Raw genomic sequence first — 17559 nt, 5'->3', positions numbered from 1 at the left:
CAGGCACTTTCAGGCACACAAAGTGCAACTTAGCAGGGATCCTCTCCCATGAAGTTCTGATAGGATTTAAACAGCATGATTCCTGTTACATTCAGCAATAGTCCCACAGCTGAAAACTCACACACCACTTCAGAAGTTGATTACTCATTGTCTGACCTCAGACTGTGTTGATGCATTATATAGGTGGCTTTAGCTGTACTTACCCCAGAGACCTTTTCTTTCTCTGACTCATTCTGCAATCACCTGAATCTGACAATCACTGGAGTACTTGGCTTGTAAGTCTCCAGTGGTACACTGCAGAAGAAAGGCTTTCAATTTTGGAATGTGACGTGTCCTTTTTATATCCAGGTCATGTTGTAAGATTGGGTTTTTGCTTTCTGAAGTTAAACAAATGAAGGAAGCAGCTTAAATCCTGATGTAAAAGAAAAGTTTGCTTAATGTCATTTTGTTTATTTATATTTGTATGTGTGCCTACCTGTGCGTTTCTGGAAATAGGCAGAGCCAAGAAAACTAAGGGAAAAGCTAACTGTAATGCTTTCCTGCTGGTGGTGTTCAGTGTCATCTACTTTGTGTAGAGCACTCTACAGATATCACTGCAATAAATAGAATACTCAAGCAGATTCCTTAGCTACTTGATAGTATTTGAGCTCAATGATATCCATGGGAAAGAGATTCCTAAATAGGAAATTCCTAAAATCTCTGCAGATTTGGCTCTAGATCTGTGAGTGCTTTGTGGCTCTTAGCACTATTCTGCTGTTCATAAATATATGTTGACATCATAGAATATGAGTCTGAGTCTCAAATGCAACAGTGAGCACCCAAAACTGTTGCTACGTTCCCACCAGGAGATATGGCATTCTCAGCAAGTTAAGTTATTGTATATGACAGATGAACTTTCCGAGTATGTTGGTTTTAGCTTGATGAAGCAGAACAATAATTTCAGCTTTATTTGACTTTTTTCCCAGTAAGTTGCATCAGCGCAAAGTACCATGCAACTACTGCTTTTCAGAGGTTCTGGAGATCTCTGCCCTTGTGAAATTCCTTTTTTATTTTTTGTTTCTTTTTAATAGATACAATTGCCATCAATGGATAATAAAAGCGATAGAAACATTGCTATGCTGGACTGTGGTGAATACTTCTAAATAACAAGGAATTTTCAGTTTACTGGGCATAGTCACACTTAGGGAGTTAGAATGATCTAATCCTCAGAAATCCCATAGAAAAGCAGTGTCCTGAATGAAAGACACCACTCCTCAACACTTGGATTTTCATGCCTTAGTGTGACTGCATTGTCCTGGCATCATTTATTTTGCTTCCTGTGACTGAAATATTTCCATTGTTGTTGAGACACACATGAGATGATGATGAAGGAAAAATGGGGAAAAAAGTCAATTTTTCCTAAAGGCAGAAAAAAAGGTAAAGGGAGGAGAAGGCCCATCTAGATACATGTAATAAGGACTACCTGTGCTGCGGATCCTGTTTTCTTACCAGTACCTTAAACAAACTTCTTAAATCATGAGCTTTTTCTCACCATGGTTTGGATGACACATTTAGGCATAAAAAAAACAAGTGTACAAGCTGCACTGTTTCCAGAGTAGCTGCAGGACCCCTGTGCCTCAGAGGAAGTTTTCCAGAGCATCAAAGCCCCCTTTCTTTCTGTGGTCCTACGTCCATGGTCCCTCGCTACAGGGCTGGCTCAGATAGCATTTGATGGCACTTCTCCAGCCCTTATCCTGCCTGCCTCACTCTGAGGAGAGAGGAAGCTAGAAGAATAAATAACTTACTTCTGCTTAATGACTATGGCAGCTATGGTGACCCAGCAGTAGTTCAGGGATGTGCCTGCAGGGCCATGAAGAGATGCACTGGCAAGCTCTTGAAGTGGTAATTTGGGTAGATGTAGTACTGCAGCTGAAAAAGCACAGTCCTCCATGGGAGATAGCTGTGTCAGGTCTCATGAGAACTGTGTTGGATGTTGGAGTATGCTTGGTTTGTTGGAGAAGAAATGGATGCTAATACCTCATTTACCTCCAGAACTTGCAACCTAGAATACTATCTTCACCAAATTCTGCTGCCCTACCCTGCTGTTCTGGGATCTGTGCTATCAGCACTCAGGTCAGCGTGCAAATCCGTGTCCTGCCTTCACCCACATTTCACTGCCATCCCTCATTTAAGCCTGTATGAGAAATCCACACTCCACAGATGAGGGGATGCCCAGTCCTTAATGGGATCACTGTCCTCTCGCTTTGCCCAGTAGTTCTGCTCCTGGATCCCACCTTTGTGCTGTTCCCAGCCTGCCACTGATTCTCAGGAGCAGAACCTGGCACCTTCCTCTACTTCCCTTTCTAAGGGCACTGCAGAGTGGAGTGAGGTATCTCTTGGCCTCCTCTTCTCCAGACTGGACAGCCCAGTGCGCAGCTCTGTTGCCGTCCTGTGAATGTTTCCAAGGACCTTAACATCCTTTTTGTGTTGTGGGGGAAAGAACTGCACACAATACTCAGTGCAAGGCTGCACCAACACTAAATATAGCAGGAGCATCACCTCTTTTGATTAGTAGGCTATGCTGTGTTTTATGCTTCCCAAAATGCATTTTTCCATATGCAATATCTTTTTATAATATTCCTACTATAGACATTTTAGCTACATGGCTGAAATTAATGTGAAGAGAAAAAGGCTGCCAGGTGCAGCCTGGACACAGTGCACCAAAACCACAGAGCTGGGATAGATATGAGAATATAGATATGATTAATTGCAGTTAGAATGATCTCTAGTGCAAGAGTACAAGTGAATCTTTTCATGAGCCTGTCAAATGAAGGAAGCTTTGGGGCCACGTGTTATCAAAACTGGAGATTACTAATCACGAACTGCAGTTAACAGCTGGGCTGGGTTCAGCATTCATCTTTCAGCATTCACCACTCAGCACGGGGACTCCTTCAGACATTGAGATGGATTCACCCCCTCTGGCAGCTGATAAGGAAAAGATTCATTCTTGTCTTAGTTTCAGATGGGATGGAATTGTTTTATTTAGAGTGTCTGATAAGACACTATGTTTTGGTTCTAGGAGAAAAACAATGCTGATAACACACTGACGTTTATAGTTGCTGCTAAGCAGTGTTGTACAGAGCTGAGGCCCAAGAAGGGCCCAAGGAGCTGGGAGGAATTAGAATTAGGACAGCTGACTTAAACTGGCCAAAGGGATACCCCATACCATATGACATCATGCGGATAGAGTTTTGAAGAGGGGTGGGCATTCATCTCTCTTTCTTCCGCTCACTGGGGGCTAGCTGGGCATCGGCTGGGGGGTGGAGAGCAATTGCTTGTGCATCACTTATTATATACATTCATATATATTTATACATATATGTATTGTTATAATTATTTTCCTTTTCCTTTTCTCTATCTTAGTAAATAGTTTTATCTCAACCCACGAGTTCTACTTCGTTGTTTTTTTTTCCAATTCTCTCCCCAGTCCCACTGAGAAGGGGAAGAAGAGAGGGAGTGGGCGAATGACTGTTTGGTGCTGAGCCATCTGTTGGATTAAACCATAATAACTCTCCAGCCAGACAGTCATAGCTGTGCACCTTTGGTGCAGGAGCTATGAGACAATATGCCAAAACAAATATAAGGGAGTATTCAGTATATTCAGGGCTCCTTGCAAATGGAGCTCACTGCCTCTGAGTGTTAAGTGCCTCAAAGTCACAGGACATGTATGACACATTATAATGTCAGGCCTGTTTGAGAAGACAGTCCGTATCGGAGAGTCTCTTTGGCTGCCACAGTAACAGACTCTATGAAGAACCAGAGGGATGAGAGATATAGGGAACATAAATGATATCTTGCTTGCTTGTCAGAATATCAAACATCTGCTTTCTGGTGGATTTGTGCATTAGCTACTCGCATTTTTGTTTTATTTACTTTTAATTTTTTTATAGTTTTGGCCTAAGTATTCTCAAGATACAGGCATTTTCCTCATGACCTAAAAATGACTGGTAGTTTCAGATGTGCTTGAAAAGCACCTGGACTGCCCTCTTGTTCATTCTATGTGAAAAAAAGATTTGAGTAGAAGTAACTATTTATTAAATTTTTAGAGATAATATTAACTTTTTTTTAGATTTTGGGCAGTAAAATCAAATTAAGTGCATTCTTTACCTTTAAAGATTTTTAGATTATGTTCACAAACCTTTGCTATACTTCATAGAAGTTTACTGCTTTTATTTTTAATGGACTATTAGATTAGAAAAATCTACTAGAATAAGTGTATGTGAAATGTTTCACTGGAAAAAGCAATGGGATGCGCCCTTTTCAAACAGTACTTTGAGATGTTTAATACCTATACAATTCCTCCTGTGGAATAATAACTTCAACTTCCGTAGGAAACAAATCAATAGAAAAAAAAATAAAATTGCTGCAAATTTTGATGCTCAGTAGGTTACCTTTTATTTTCGGCTACAATTGGTTCATGTTTCCTATATACATTTATTAACCTCATCACTAGCAGACTGACTTTAGATAAAATTGGATTATTTGCTCAGAATCAGTAAATTATCTGAAGGTTTTAAAGAACTTTTGCTAATACCTTCTGTTTTCATATACTTATAACTCCCCTATTACACCTTTGATATTTAAAAAAAAAAGATCAAGAAAAAAGAATTGGTATAGTGATATCTTACTTTTTCATGTTAACACTGAAGAGATGAAGAGAGTAGGACAGGCATGGAAAGGTGATCTCTCCAGTTGAAAGTCAGAGAAGAAACGGAGATAGGAGTGGTTGCAGTGTTATAGTGAGTGTACCCTGCACTGCTGCTGTAGAATAAGAGAGAGTTGCTACAGCCATGCCCTCACACAACACTTCTCCTAAAGCCTAAAAGGATGCAGTCCTTGGTATTTATTTAGCAACTTCCAGTGAAACCAGTACAGCTAATTCAGTGTTGATAATGTTTTTTCTTTTGATAGATGTTTACACGATCTGTTTGGGAAAACTCACTTTCTGCTTGTTTTCAGCCACATCTGTACCAGATTGTACGGAGGCTGAAGGATCTGTACTTTTGTTTCAATGTATATTGCAACATTTTTATTGCATTCCACAGGTCCTCCAGTAAACGTTACTTGCAATATTTTTATCAACAGTTTTGGATCAGTCACAGAAACCACAATGGTAAGTGCTATGATGCCATTGGCAAGAGAACAACAATACTTAATATATGTCATGAACACAACCTGTCAATTTTTCTATTTATTGTTCAACTTGCAGGTCCTCCTGTAAATGTTACCTGCAACATATTTATCAACAGCTTTGGTTCAATAGCAGAAACTACAATGGTGAGTGGGACTGGTCATTGAAGCCATCTTGTGAAGGAGTGGGATGTGATGTAGAATAGAGATGCTCTAGATGTGGGAACATTTATTAAGTTCTTAAATCTAGTAATTTCAGCTAAATTAAAATATAATCTTTATAAAATAACTTTATTTATATAAACCTATTGAACTCAACTATCAAATCAAATATATATCTGTAGTTGCTGTCCGTAGTCTGTATTGACTGTGATGGCAGTAACTACAGGCATGCCCAAGGCAGTTTTCACAGGTGTTGTTAGCACTGCAAAGGCAGAGGAGTGGCTGGAGCTCAGCTGTGGGGATGCTTGCCAAGAGCCCACTGTAAGAGTGGGTCTTACAGTCCTTGCTGAATTATCTGCTGCTGCAGACTGGGCCGACAAGAGGTACCAGAATTGTCTTGTTTAACTCAGCTAAATCTCTGAATTTAGCAGTCACACTGGTAACTCAAGTAAATGCACAATATAGCTATGAATAGACTCGATTATTTTCAGGGCCAAATTCATACTAGAAAGTGATGGAATTGCAGATGACCGAAATGTTTATTTTGGCTGAATTCAAAGAACTCTGTCAGCCATAAAATAATTGCCCAAGTCAAAACTTCATTTTAATATTTAAAAAGTTAAAAAGTTCAAATTATCATTTCAATATGAGATCAGTTTTTTAAAAATTGCCGAAGTTTAGGATTAAAGAAATAATAATAAAAAAAAGAACAGAAAAGACAATTGTCATCTAATTTTCTTCTTTTTTTAGTCTGAAAGCTAAGAAAGTTAAATTTTCATGTTCTTTAATAGGAAAAACAAATCTGAGTGCATGTTTAGGTTTTTAAACTCATTTTGCAAACAATGAATGAAAACGTGTGGTTACTTATTCAAGCATACATGCACTTGACTAATGAGGTTAATACTAAGAAAATTTGTTATGGTTTTCATATAATATGATAAAGCTATAATAATTACCAGGTGCATGTGTACGTGGGTTAAATCCGTTCTCTAAAAGACCTTGCTACAGATCCCAATTTTACTTTATACTCTTTAATTTTCCTCTTCCATAAAGTAATCTAAAAAGAATGTTCTCACCTTCACTGAAATTTTGCAGGAGTTATGCACATTGCCTCAGGGCACAATGTTCAGCCATGGACACTTCTGAAACAATTGCAATGTTTTTTCTCTACTCTGTTTTGTGAGTATTCCTACACAGTGCCCAGATCATCTTCTTTTTTTTTTCTTTTAAAGCCAGAGTCAATAAAAGTAGGACTGCAGGACTGAGTTCTTCTTAAATAAAAATAACCTTGTTACCTAAAAACTTACTTAAGTTATATCAAAGAGCTGTTTTCTTTTATAAAATAAGATAAATATTCACTTGAAATCATTGCCTTCTGAAGGAAGATATTTTGTCTAACTTAAATATTTTATTTAGTATTAAAATACTTTATTTGCATGTAATTCTTTGAAAAAACCTGTAACAATTATTTAACATTTTCTAGAGGCAAAAGGAAAACATGTACTAAAACAGGCTACTTTCTTAAATAATGTAGGAAAGGTTCTTCTAAAAATGGCACAGCTACAAAATATGTAGATAAAAAGTGAACAGAGAACGAAGTTTTAGAATACGTATCTGTAATCTTTTAAAAACAACTCAAAATAGAACTAAAACCAAGTTAAGATTTATGTGAAAACCCCTTAATCTTTATGTAATATAATTATCAACAGACAACTTTTTTGAAAACCTGCTTGCCTGTGTTTAAAGAGTTTGAAAAGACAGATATGAATGTAGTCTTTTTTATCCAGCTGTGTCTGTTGATCTTAAGACGTAGATACATTAGCATAGCTTTAAGTAGCAAAAAATCCTGCACGTCACTGGCTTTACAAGATGGCATTCAATGAAAATATTTGCACGACCTAATGCTGATTGCATTAATTAGAATCCTTCATTGCTTTGATTAAATCCCCTCATTGCATTTTACCGTCTATCAAATATGTTAATGTGCACCTTTTCAATGTTCATTAACACATTCTGCTGAAAACAGCTAAACGTTCAAGTTGATAAAAACAAAGACTGTTGGCTTTCTTATTTTGCTTTGTTCATATTGCCAGAAAGTGTGGAAAAAGTTCTCTTAGATGCAGTTCAGTGATTTGATATTGACTTTCTTAATTCTCTGACTTCTTTAGTGACTAGTATGACTAGTTTTAGGATGTTTAAAAACTGCTCTGAGAGGCAGACATCAATTGCTGTTCCATCTACTTTGCTTTTCTGAAATAAATGCAATCACGTGGTAAAAATGTTGGTATCCCCTGTGATGAATAATGAGTTTTGTTTGACTCCTAGCATTCCTCTTCCCTATAAAATGCTCTTGATCATTTTGACCAATAAATAAAAAATTAATTTAAAACCCTAAATTGTAAGTCAAAAAGAGATATTCCTGCCTCAGGGGACAGGGATGCCTAGTGAAACCACGTATAAATACTGAAGGGACATTGTCAAGATACAACTTTGAAGAGCTGCAATAGCTCACTGGAAACCTTGGGAGATGAAAACTTGTTTATAGAGGCTTTCAGAAGGAGGAACATGGCAAACAGGATTACAGTCCCAGACCTACTGAATTCAATAAGCTCTCAATAACGTTAGCAGAAGTATCTTCTCTTTTTTTGTTAGGATAGACACCAGGAGTACATTTATCCCTGTGTGAACAGCTAGCACATCTCATGCATTTCCTTTTAAAAGCTAAAACCCATTAACTGAGAAAAGAAACAGAGATGTGTGCTGACTCCCTCCAAAAGGATCTCCACAGTCCTCATGAGTTTGGCTCCAAAAGATCTACAGAAACAAAATGCAAATGTTTGAGACTCTCTGTACTGTAGCATACACATGGGACAGTATCAGGATTTACTTTTCTTTGTTTCAAAAGCAAGTTTCTTCCACATTAAAATGATGTATATTATACCAAACTAAAATATCAAAAAGGCCAGACCAGAATCAAGATGGAATTGTTGGAAATTTTCTTCATTGGTCCACTTATCATCATTTAAACTCTAACTTGCAAAGAAAGAAGAAAAAAGAGCAAAAAACATTCCTGTGTAACTTCACAGAATAAAGTGGTTATGCCAGTAAGCTTTATATCTATGTTTAGAAGCATTCATAAATGCAGTATTCAGCAGAAAATTCACTGCTGCTGAATATCGCAGATGAGTAATCTACATCAGGCTGGGCAAAGTCCCAAAACATTCAGATGTTCAGTGTCACTAATGACCAGGATATTTTAGCTATCAGTTGTAGGAGAAGCTAAGAGCAGTTTGATGAGCTAATTGTTAATTACAGAAATGACTAACTGTGGGGACATTGTTGTTGTGGTTATGCCCTATAATCAATGACTGAACATGCAGCAGGTTCTCTGTTGGGATGAATACATTGAACTCCAGTTGTGTTTTGAGTACTTGCATTAGGAGAAAAAGAATTTCCATTCTTTTAAATATTTTAGGGAGAATAGACCTTGGCTATGGCTGTGTGGATAATATTCCCACTAGAAAACATACATTGCAAATGAATTTGTTAGATCCCAATTTGAGCAAATGAGCAATTTACATACACAGTTTTAACTGCACAAAGGACTCCTATTGAAGCCACTGGGGACACCTTGCATACTTAGGTGTCTTGTTAAACAAGCTCTTATCTGTTATGGCCTTGAAATAGATGATTAGAACACTATTTTTCAGTTAGCATTCATATTTAGCACTTGGAGAGAGAGTAGTCTCTCTGGTCAGCCACTCCTATGTCTGCAAGACCAGCTAAGTCTGCTGTTAGCATCAGACATCTGACTTAACACCTGGGGTACCAATGTGATTGAAGGGGAAGATAGGAAGAAAGATAAGATCAAAGAGCAGTAAGTCCAAAGTATGTCCAGAGTCAGAAAACGGCGCTGAAAAGGGAGTGGGGCTCCCCAGCACCGCCTGCCACAGCAGCGCCTGAGGCCAAAGGGTCACAGAGCTTTGCTGAAGGTCTGGAGGGGGAACCTGAGGGCTGCAGAGCTGATATCCATGACTTTGCCCATCCTGACGGGAATAGAAAAACCATTTCTCTCCAGATTCCTGTAACAGAAACTTAGTATCTGTGGATTGAGTCCCTAAATCTTCATATAAATCTAATAAAACTGCTCAGAAGAATATTTCTTTAGTGTATCAGCATTGCCCTGGTCTTACGGCTTCAGAACAGAGGAAAACTCTTTATCTGAGTTGCCTTGAGCTATCGCTGGCATCAGTATTGCAACTGAGATTGAAAATTCAGGTCCACGGTTCTCATTCAGAGCAGTGGTGCTGTCAGAAAGAATTTGTGGAGCAGGTATACTTGTGGTCGTGTAGGAGTGCATTACTACAGTCCTCCCACACCTACCCTCAGGAACTCACAAAACACACTCTGTAGGCTGCCTGAGCTCCATGTTGAGATATCATCCTCAGGAGAGTTTTTCTCTGGGAGATAGTTACAATGTTAGCTCAGGAAAAGTAAATTCAAAATTCTACACACGATTACATCTGACTGTGTAAATGCATGTCCCTCCTGGCTGCTTATTCCACAAGCAGAGGAGGAAAAATATAATTATGTCTTTACGATGTGAAAGTTATATTATACTTCCATTTTTATTTCTTATTAATGTATCTTTATATATACATAAATAAGGTTTCAGTGCTGTTTTGTTTCTAACAGCACAGTCTACAGTGAAAAAACTTTTTAAAGTGAACCAATGTGATGGCTCTAATATATTTATGAAGGTATATGCTGAAAAAGATTGCATAATCCTACTGGCATTATTTATGCTTTTGGTATAATATATATCATCATATGTAAGCTCTTCTATGAATAAGGATTTTCCAGACTCACTTTTGTTTGCTAAATCACCAACTGCAGAAGTTCATAAAAGAACATTTATTTTTAGATATTTCTTAGCAATTTGCTGACTTGACTGATTCATGATTTCTATGTCATGGGTGAAGAAATACCTCTGCTTTCTGTGGATTTTGTTACATAACTTATTTCAAATAAACATGAAAGGGAGTTACACAACTAGTTATAGTGATTATATAGCGTTATTTCATTCACTGTTAACAGCTCTTGCCTTCTTTTCTGCAGAGAGAAAGTTTTCCTGTCTTTATAACTAAAAATGTCTCATACAAACTTATAAGACAGTTTCTAAATCAGGAAACAAAGGAAAACTTGCTTAGGGCTGGTGCATTCTTGCAAGATTTGATGATATTTTATAAGCTCAGAGCAGCAAGTAACAACTTGATTTTAAACTGTATGAAACAACACCATCATAAAGAGCGTAATGGCTTGTGACAAATAGATACAAGCTTTTGCAAGATCTTTAAAAAGTGTGCCACTCTTAGGCGGCTATCTGTTCTGTCTTGCTCTGATTAGATGTTTTGATTCACATCTACCCAACAGCAACATAGAAATAATAAAGAAAGCAAGAGAATACACATTACTGTGAAACATCATCAGGTCTCAAAAACTGCGTTAGTTTAAATGTTAGAGATATTCTTCCAGGGCAGCATCACACTTCATCATGAATCTACCAACTGAATGGTGCCAACACTAAAGGCTGGTGGGGCTCATTCCACAACTCTAATCAGAGTGAGAATATTTGTTTACATTTCAAGGATGATAAATTCTTTAGAATATAAATTTCAGTGGCCTATCTAAACCCATGCTGACTCCTACATTTTCCAAGTCAAAAGCACAGTTTTGCCATTGTAATGTACTGCAGCTACCACAAAACAAATCCTACATGTGAGGCTTTGTACAGTTGGAAGAATTATTTGCTAATGTAATTTTTCAGGTAATATAATCTATGTAAATATTATTAAATATTGGTATTAAATCATTAAATATTGGTATTAAAATTATTAAATAGTAAAGTAGGTGCATTTTTAAGAGAGTATTCACAGAATATCTAACTGTGGTAATTTAAGGTAAATATATGCTATAATTGCAGGGAAAGATAGGAGAGATTATGCTCTTACTCGCTGACTTTGGAAATTCAGGATGAGGAGAATGGGCACTAGCAGCTTTCCATTCCCTCCACTGGATTCTGGATTAGACCGTAAAAGCTCTTTTCACACACCCTTTTAATAGCCAGTTCTCGACATGGTGTTAATTCTGGTTCTAAATGAACCTCTATGTAATTGCTGTCTTCCCAGTTGTGACTAACAGACCACTGAGCAGAAGAATGTAATTAGAACAATTTTAAGGGGGTGTGGGGAGGGAGGAGTGAATGAAAGAACATACAGAGAAAAGCATACGGTAGATGGAAAAAGGATACAGACAGTAAATAAGAAGTGCTGATTTAATTTCTTCTGTACAAATCTGGCTTCACTGAAATTAGCAACTATTCATGAGTACATTAGAAATAATTGATTTACATATTGGAAATAATTTATTTAAATTGGCAGTTTTATAACAAATTTGTTGAAATTGTGTATAGCTAACCACAATCCTTTTTAACTTTCTAAATACCACTGAGATAATCCACAATATTTGAAAGAGGGTTATATTTAACATTGGAGGTTGCAGTTGATATTTTCATCATAACTGAAGTAATTTTGATTTGGAAAATGTACCAGTTGTTTTTTGTTTGGTTCGGTATGACATTTAGACTGCTTTATTTTCAAATGACAACTCTTGTATCCAAAAGATAACATACGTATTTGCCGTAACACTGAAATAAGTCTTAGAGCATAAAGAAAGCTAAAGTGGGCTTCCAATTTTGCGAAGTGGCTTAGTAACCTTTTTACATGGCATTTCTGTAGGACTACAGAGTGAACATTTTTTTGAGACAGCAGTGGAATGATTCACGCCTGGCTTACAGCGAATATCCTGATGATTCCCTGGATTTGGATCCCTCCATGCTGGACTCTATCTGGAAACCGGATTTATTCTTTGCCAATGAAAAGGGAGCAAACTTCCATGATGTCACAACAGACAATAAGCTGCTAAGGATTTCTAAGACTGGAAAAGTGTTGTACAGTATCAGGTAAAGCAGTTAACTTTATTTTTCTGCTCTTCATCCCATTCCTTCCTCTTACTCCCTGTTTTTCTGGATGTAGCTAGGCTTGCAGAACATAATTTACATATTTAATTTTTTGTTGTCCCATGTGTACAACCAAAATGAGATTTAATCACAGCAGGATAGAAGGAAAAATTGCCTACATTCCTTTCTAAGCTTTTCATTCTCACAAGATAGTAAGTGGCACAGCAGTACTTCCTAGCCTTGCTGGAAACTTAAGGTTGTCTACTACTTTACTGATTTGCCTCAGCAATTCCCATCAGCATTATTAGTTCAAGTCACTCCTCTTATGAAGAAAAAAAATCAGCTCTTCCATAGTTTGTGGACTGCAATTCAAAAGTAAAGGGGAATGATATTTTAAGTAGCTACTGAAAACCTGAAGTAAAAATAGGCTTGAAACACAACAAATTTAACACGTGAGTCTCAGAGTAATTGGATGTATCTATTCATAGATAAAAATAATTGGAATTATGGAAAGCTGTTTTCTTTTAATACTAAGTGCACTGAAGTGTGTGTCATGTGACTGGATTTAGGCTGAATGAATAAATGCAGTTTGACAAAATATGATTAGATATGATCTGATGAAATGGGACATATGCAGAGAATCAATTGCATTGCACAGGCATAAAGAACAGCAAATGTGCAGTGTTTGTTTACCATTCAGCATACAGTGCACTGTTAATTTAGTATAAAAAGTTGAGGTGAAAAGCACTGCATTATTGCAATAGCTTAGAAAGAGAATATTGTGTTTTGTGTTTTCCTAGAATGCTTCACAGTTAGTTTCCTGCATGGTGAAAAGTATAGAATCACAGAACCATAGAATGGCCTGGGTTGAAAAGGACCTCATAGATCATCTAGTTTCAACCCCCCTGCTGAGTGCAGGATCACCAACCACTAGACCAGGCTGCCCAGAGCCACTTCCAGCCTGGCCTTGAATGCCTCTAGGGACGGGGCATCCACAGCCTCCTTGGGCAACCTGTTCCAGTGCGTCACCACCCTCTGAGTGAAAAATTTCCTCCTAACATCTAACCTATATCTCCCCTGTCTTAGTTTAAAACCATTCCCCTTTGTCCTATCACTGTCAACCCATGTAAACTGTCGTTCCCCCTCCTGTTTATATGCTCCCTTCAAGTATTGGAGGGCCACAGTGAGGTCTCCCTGGCGTCTTCTCTTCTCCAAGCTCAACAAGCCCAGGTCTCTCAACCTTTCTTCACAGGAGAGGTGCTCCAGCCCTCTCATCTTCTTAGTGGCCCTCCTCTGGACCTGTTCCAAGAGCTCTGCATCTTTCTCATGCTGGGGGCCCCAGGAGTAAACGTGGTAGTATCTATTTAACAGACCTCTTTAGTGAATTTACTCACTAGTAAGGAAAATCAGTTCAAAAGACAGTGTTTCCAACCAGGGATTCTGTTTGCGACCCGAATTTTCACTGAGGAATTATTATAGGTCCAGGTTAAGGACAACTGAGTTCTCTAGGATGCTAACTTAATAAACAGTAACGTGGCATTTCCTCCATTTACTTAATTCCTTTGGAAATTCCTTGATAAGACCCTAACTATATTTGGATGGATTAAACAGTAAGGAACATAAGTATTTATTGAGCAAGGTTTCAAATGAACATACCTGAATTGTCTGAGAAAAATAGTAGCACAGAAGAGTGAGACTGGCACTAGCAGAGTGATAAATACGCTGTCACTTACAAATATTTCTTGTTTCACTCTGGGAAATAAATGAATGCAACTGTTTGTTTGAATGACATCAGACACCATATTATTGGAGGCAACAGCACAGCTGAGTGCTGTTGTGAATACAGATGGATAATTTCCCTGACGTTTGTCCATGCAGGAAAAGTAATATTTCAAGCTGTCATACCACATTTGTAAAATTCCCACTCCTAAATACAAATTTATATGAAGTACAGTAAGCAGTATTCCAATGAAGGACTAAGAAAAACAGTCTTACCTGATGCCTCTAATATGGCATATAATTTTGAGTAGTATTTTTCAGTGAAGAAAACTTTCTCTAGTACTGAACTTTGAAGTCAGAAATAATTAGAAAAACTTCACTATATGCTGTCTGCTGATTGTTCTTACCTGTGCTATGCTGAAATAAACAATATTTTAGTGATTTGTTTCAGTGCATTGAGGATGGTAAAATGTTGCCATTTTCACTAGCACACCAACAAGACTTAGCCGGACATAATGGTATTTAACTTTTAGCATTTAGATGCTCCAGATATTTAAAACACTTTTAAAACACATCTGGGAAGTAGTATTGTGGTCTGTCATATTTCCAAATTTAATAAAAGCAAGGGTACATTTGTCACACATACATGGTAACCACTGTCTCTACTAAATGAGTTTAGAACAGCTCCCAGTAATAAAAAGGTAAGAAGTAAGGTGTGTGTATTATACAACAGCAGCATTCAACTTCCCTTTAGACTTCACCTGAACACAGAAATATGCAATGTTAGAGGCATGCGTAGCTTATGCTGCTAAATGCCATGAGAATCCTGCCCTTTGTGAAAAGAATTCGGACTGAACATTGTGATCCTTATTTTACTAAAAAGGGACATTTGGTGTAGAATATATATGCTCAGGTAATTTATTGCAGGATTACTGAGGGTCTAGGTTTGTGTTACCCACACCACAATTTATAGCTCTCGGAATTATTTTGTAGAATTGTAGAATCATAAAGGTTGGAAAAAACCACTAAGATCATCTAGTCCAACCTTCAACCCATCACCACCATGCCCAGTAACCCATGTCACCCACATGACCCCTCTTGATAAGCATGAGTCTGTTTGCCTTTCTTTTAGTGAGAGATAAGCTATCTTGCATTCACTGTTGATTGTAGGCATGATGTAGATTTCTGTCATTGTTTTCCTTACAGTAATTAGCTATCGTGCTCATGCTTGCAGACTACTACATCTATATCTAATTCTCTGGAATTTGTTATGGAAAATAAAGCCAGAGTGGCTGATATACTCACCTATGAATCACATAAGTAAGTTTAGGATTCTAAACCTATATTTAGGCATTTTCTGCACGCTCAGATGACTACTCTGGTATTTGTTTTAATCTCAGATATCATGGTATATATGCTATATAAAGCCTGAGGCAAAATTGGTATGGAGAAAGAGCTTCTGAGCCTACAATACTTGGAAAGGACTTGTTGAGGAATATGAGGAACATGAAGGATTATGGTGCTATAGTGATTTAGGTCCATTTACTCAATAAAATATTCATTCTTTTGGAGAACATTTGAAGTTTTAAGGTGGAGGATAACACTTTTGCTCCAGTCCTGGAAGCTAAACAGCACATGTCCTCTATGTCATTACAGGAAACTAATCTAAATTCTTGTGTACTGCAGAGCAACCAAAAGCCTCGGGGAGGGAACCCAGCATTGCACAATATCAAAGATATACACTGTTGTCCCTAGTGAAGTGACAACAACTCCTAAAGGTGTATGTATTTTAGAAGTCAGCAGTTACAGTAAAGTTATATTCAGCAAACAACTGCACTTCAGTCAAGATCAGTCTCAGTGGTACTATTTGAGCTGCAAAGCACTGTTAAATAACTATAGTTTTTGTTTTAAAGCTCTCTGCAGAAAGCACTCAACAAGAGGGGTTCATTATAGCAGCATTCAATATAATTGGCTTATGCTGTGTATATATTGTATGCTGAAAAACAATGAGACTTTAAATCTCAGCCCACACAATGTCACCCTCCAGATGCCTGTGACTCATCCCTCTGAGCTCACAACCCTTGAATGATCTCTGCTTGGTTTGGATTTTGTAGAAGGTCTACAAACTTGGAAAGAATGGCAGTGCTCTGTGATGATACTGACAGTCCTGTTCCTGACACTCATATTCTGTATGACACCTGGATTTTGTGTTGTGTACACTGCTGAACTGATTTTATGTTCCAGGGGCAAGGATCATATCTTCCCTCTCCCACTGTGGACAGCTGGGAAACCAGCAAAATGCTAAAGAACCTCACAGGAGGCTTTGCCTTCTCTTCAAGCCACATATTTGTGGTACCTGATTCCCACTAACTCATTTCAGGCTTCCAGAACATTAGCATCTGCTGAAAAGCTTATTTTAGCAAAGTGATGGAGAGTGGAAGGTGGGGTTTTTTTCTGTTATACATTAATTGCCTCCCTCTCTTTTTAATATTTTCAGTGCATCTTAGTCATATGATCTTGATGCAGAAGGCAATGTAATTGTACTGTAGCACTGATCCATGGCATTGCACATGGAATACATTGGCCAGGAAGGTAAAGAGGCTGGAATTTATTCTTTTTCTACCTGCTGCTCCAGTAAGTGCCTTGTATTCCCAATAGTCAGATAAAGGGAAAGCTACCCTCTGAGATGTAGGGACACTGCATTTAGCTAGAAAGAGTTACAAAGCAGATTACTTCACATTTTTAAAATATGTAAAGAATTGAGGAAGTGTTGCATAGTTCAACAAGAGAATCCTGTGGAATTTTAGGGAGTAGATTTGAACAAATTCACAAATCATTTTTCTTCCTTATATTCCAAGAACAATTAAATACCTGGGAAGAAATTCCTCAAGTCGTTTAGAGTACCATATTTTTTTTGGTCTTCATGTACCTTCACAGCACATTAAATTTTGCAGTAATTTAGGAAATTGCTTCTCTGTGGTTTCAACTCTTGACCCAGATTTAGTAGTTAAATGTTGTTATGTATGAAAGCAGTATCTACTAGAGGGCAGCAATGTTTGGTTGAACACCATGAAACAGGAAATACAAGCTGTTGTGTTGGTCTCTTTCTGCAGCTGTGCTGGAGGTGATCACTGGACCTCCGTAAGACAACAAATAGTGGAGTAGATGAGCTGGCATATCCAACAGCCCTCTCCCGCTTATGTAACCAAGTAGAGGTATCCCTGAAACCAGCACATTTATTTCCAATACCATCTCTTGTGCCACGTTACTCAAGTTGCCAAAACTGAATCTTTGTTTTGTGGCAGTACTGCCAAGTGACAGAATACTGTGTCTAACCTCCTTGGATGCCCACTACCCTACATACCATTTTAGGTTATATTAAAGGTTATGGTCACCATACCCCTCATGTAAATCATATATATGTATAAGTCACCTTTTCTGAGCAAAAGTCCTGTGTTTTTCATTCTTTGTCAAGCTGTGTTCTTTGCCCT

General features: G+C 37.8%; 1 protein-coding gene across 40 annotated transcripts in view; it reads left to right on the top strand.

Annotated features, from left to right (window-relative positions):
- The window catches only part of GLRA2 (glycine receptor alpha 2), a 198459-nt gene that overhangs the window by 85770 nt on the left and 95130 nt on the right, over positions 1-17559 (top strand). For all 40 annotated transcript variants that reach the window (XM_021410252.1, XM_021410208.1, XM_021410189.1 and 37 more), the window contains 2 exons: positions 5085-5152; positions 12129-12352. In XM_021410252.1, coding sequence (XP_021265927.1) covers positions 5085-5152; positions 12129-12352 — 292 coding nt within the window. The remainder of the gene's footprint in view (positions 1-5084; positions 5153-12128; positions 12353-17559) is intronic.

The sequence above is a fragment of the Numida meleagris genome, chromosome 1 (genome assembly GCF_002078875.1).
Source record: "Numida meleagris isolate 19003 breed g44 Domestic line chromosome 1, NumMel1.0, whole genome shotgun sequence".
Lineage (NCBI taxonomy): Eukaryota > Metazoa > Chordata > Aves > Galliformes > Numididae > Numida > Numida meleagris.
Note: the sequence above shows the minus strand (reverse complement) of the source record. Positions and strands in the feature narration are given on the sequence as shown.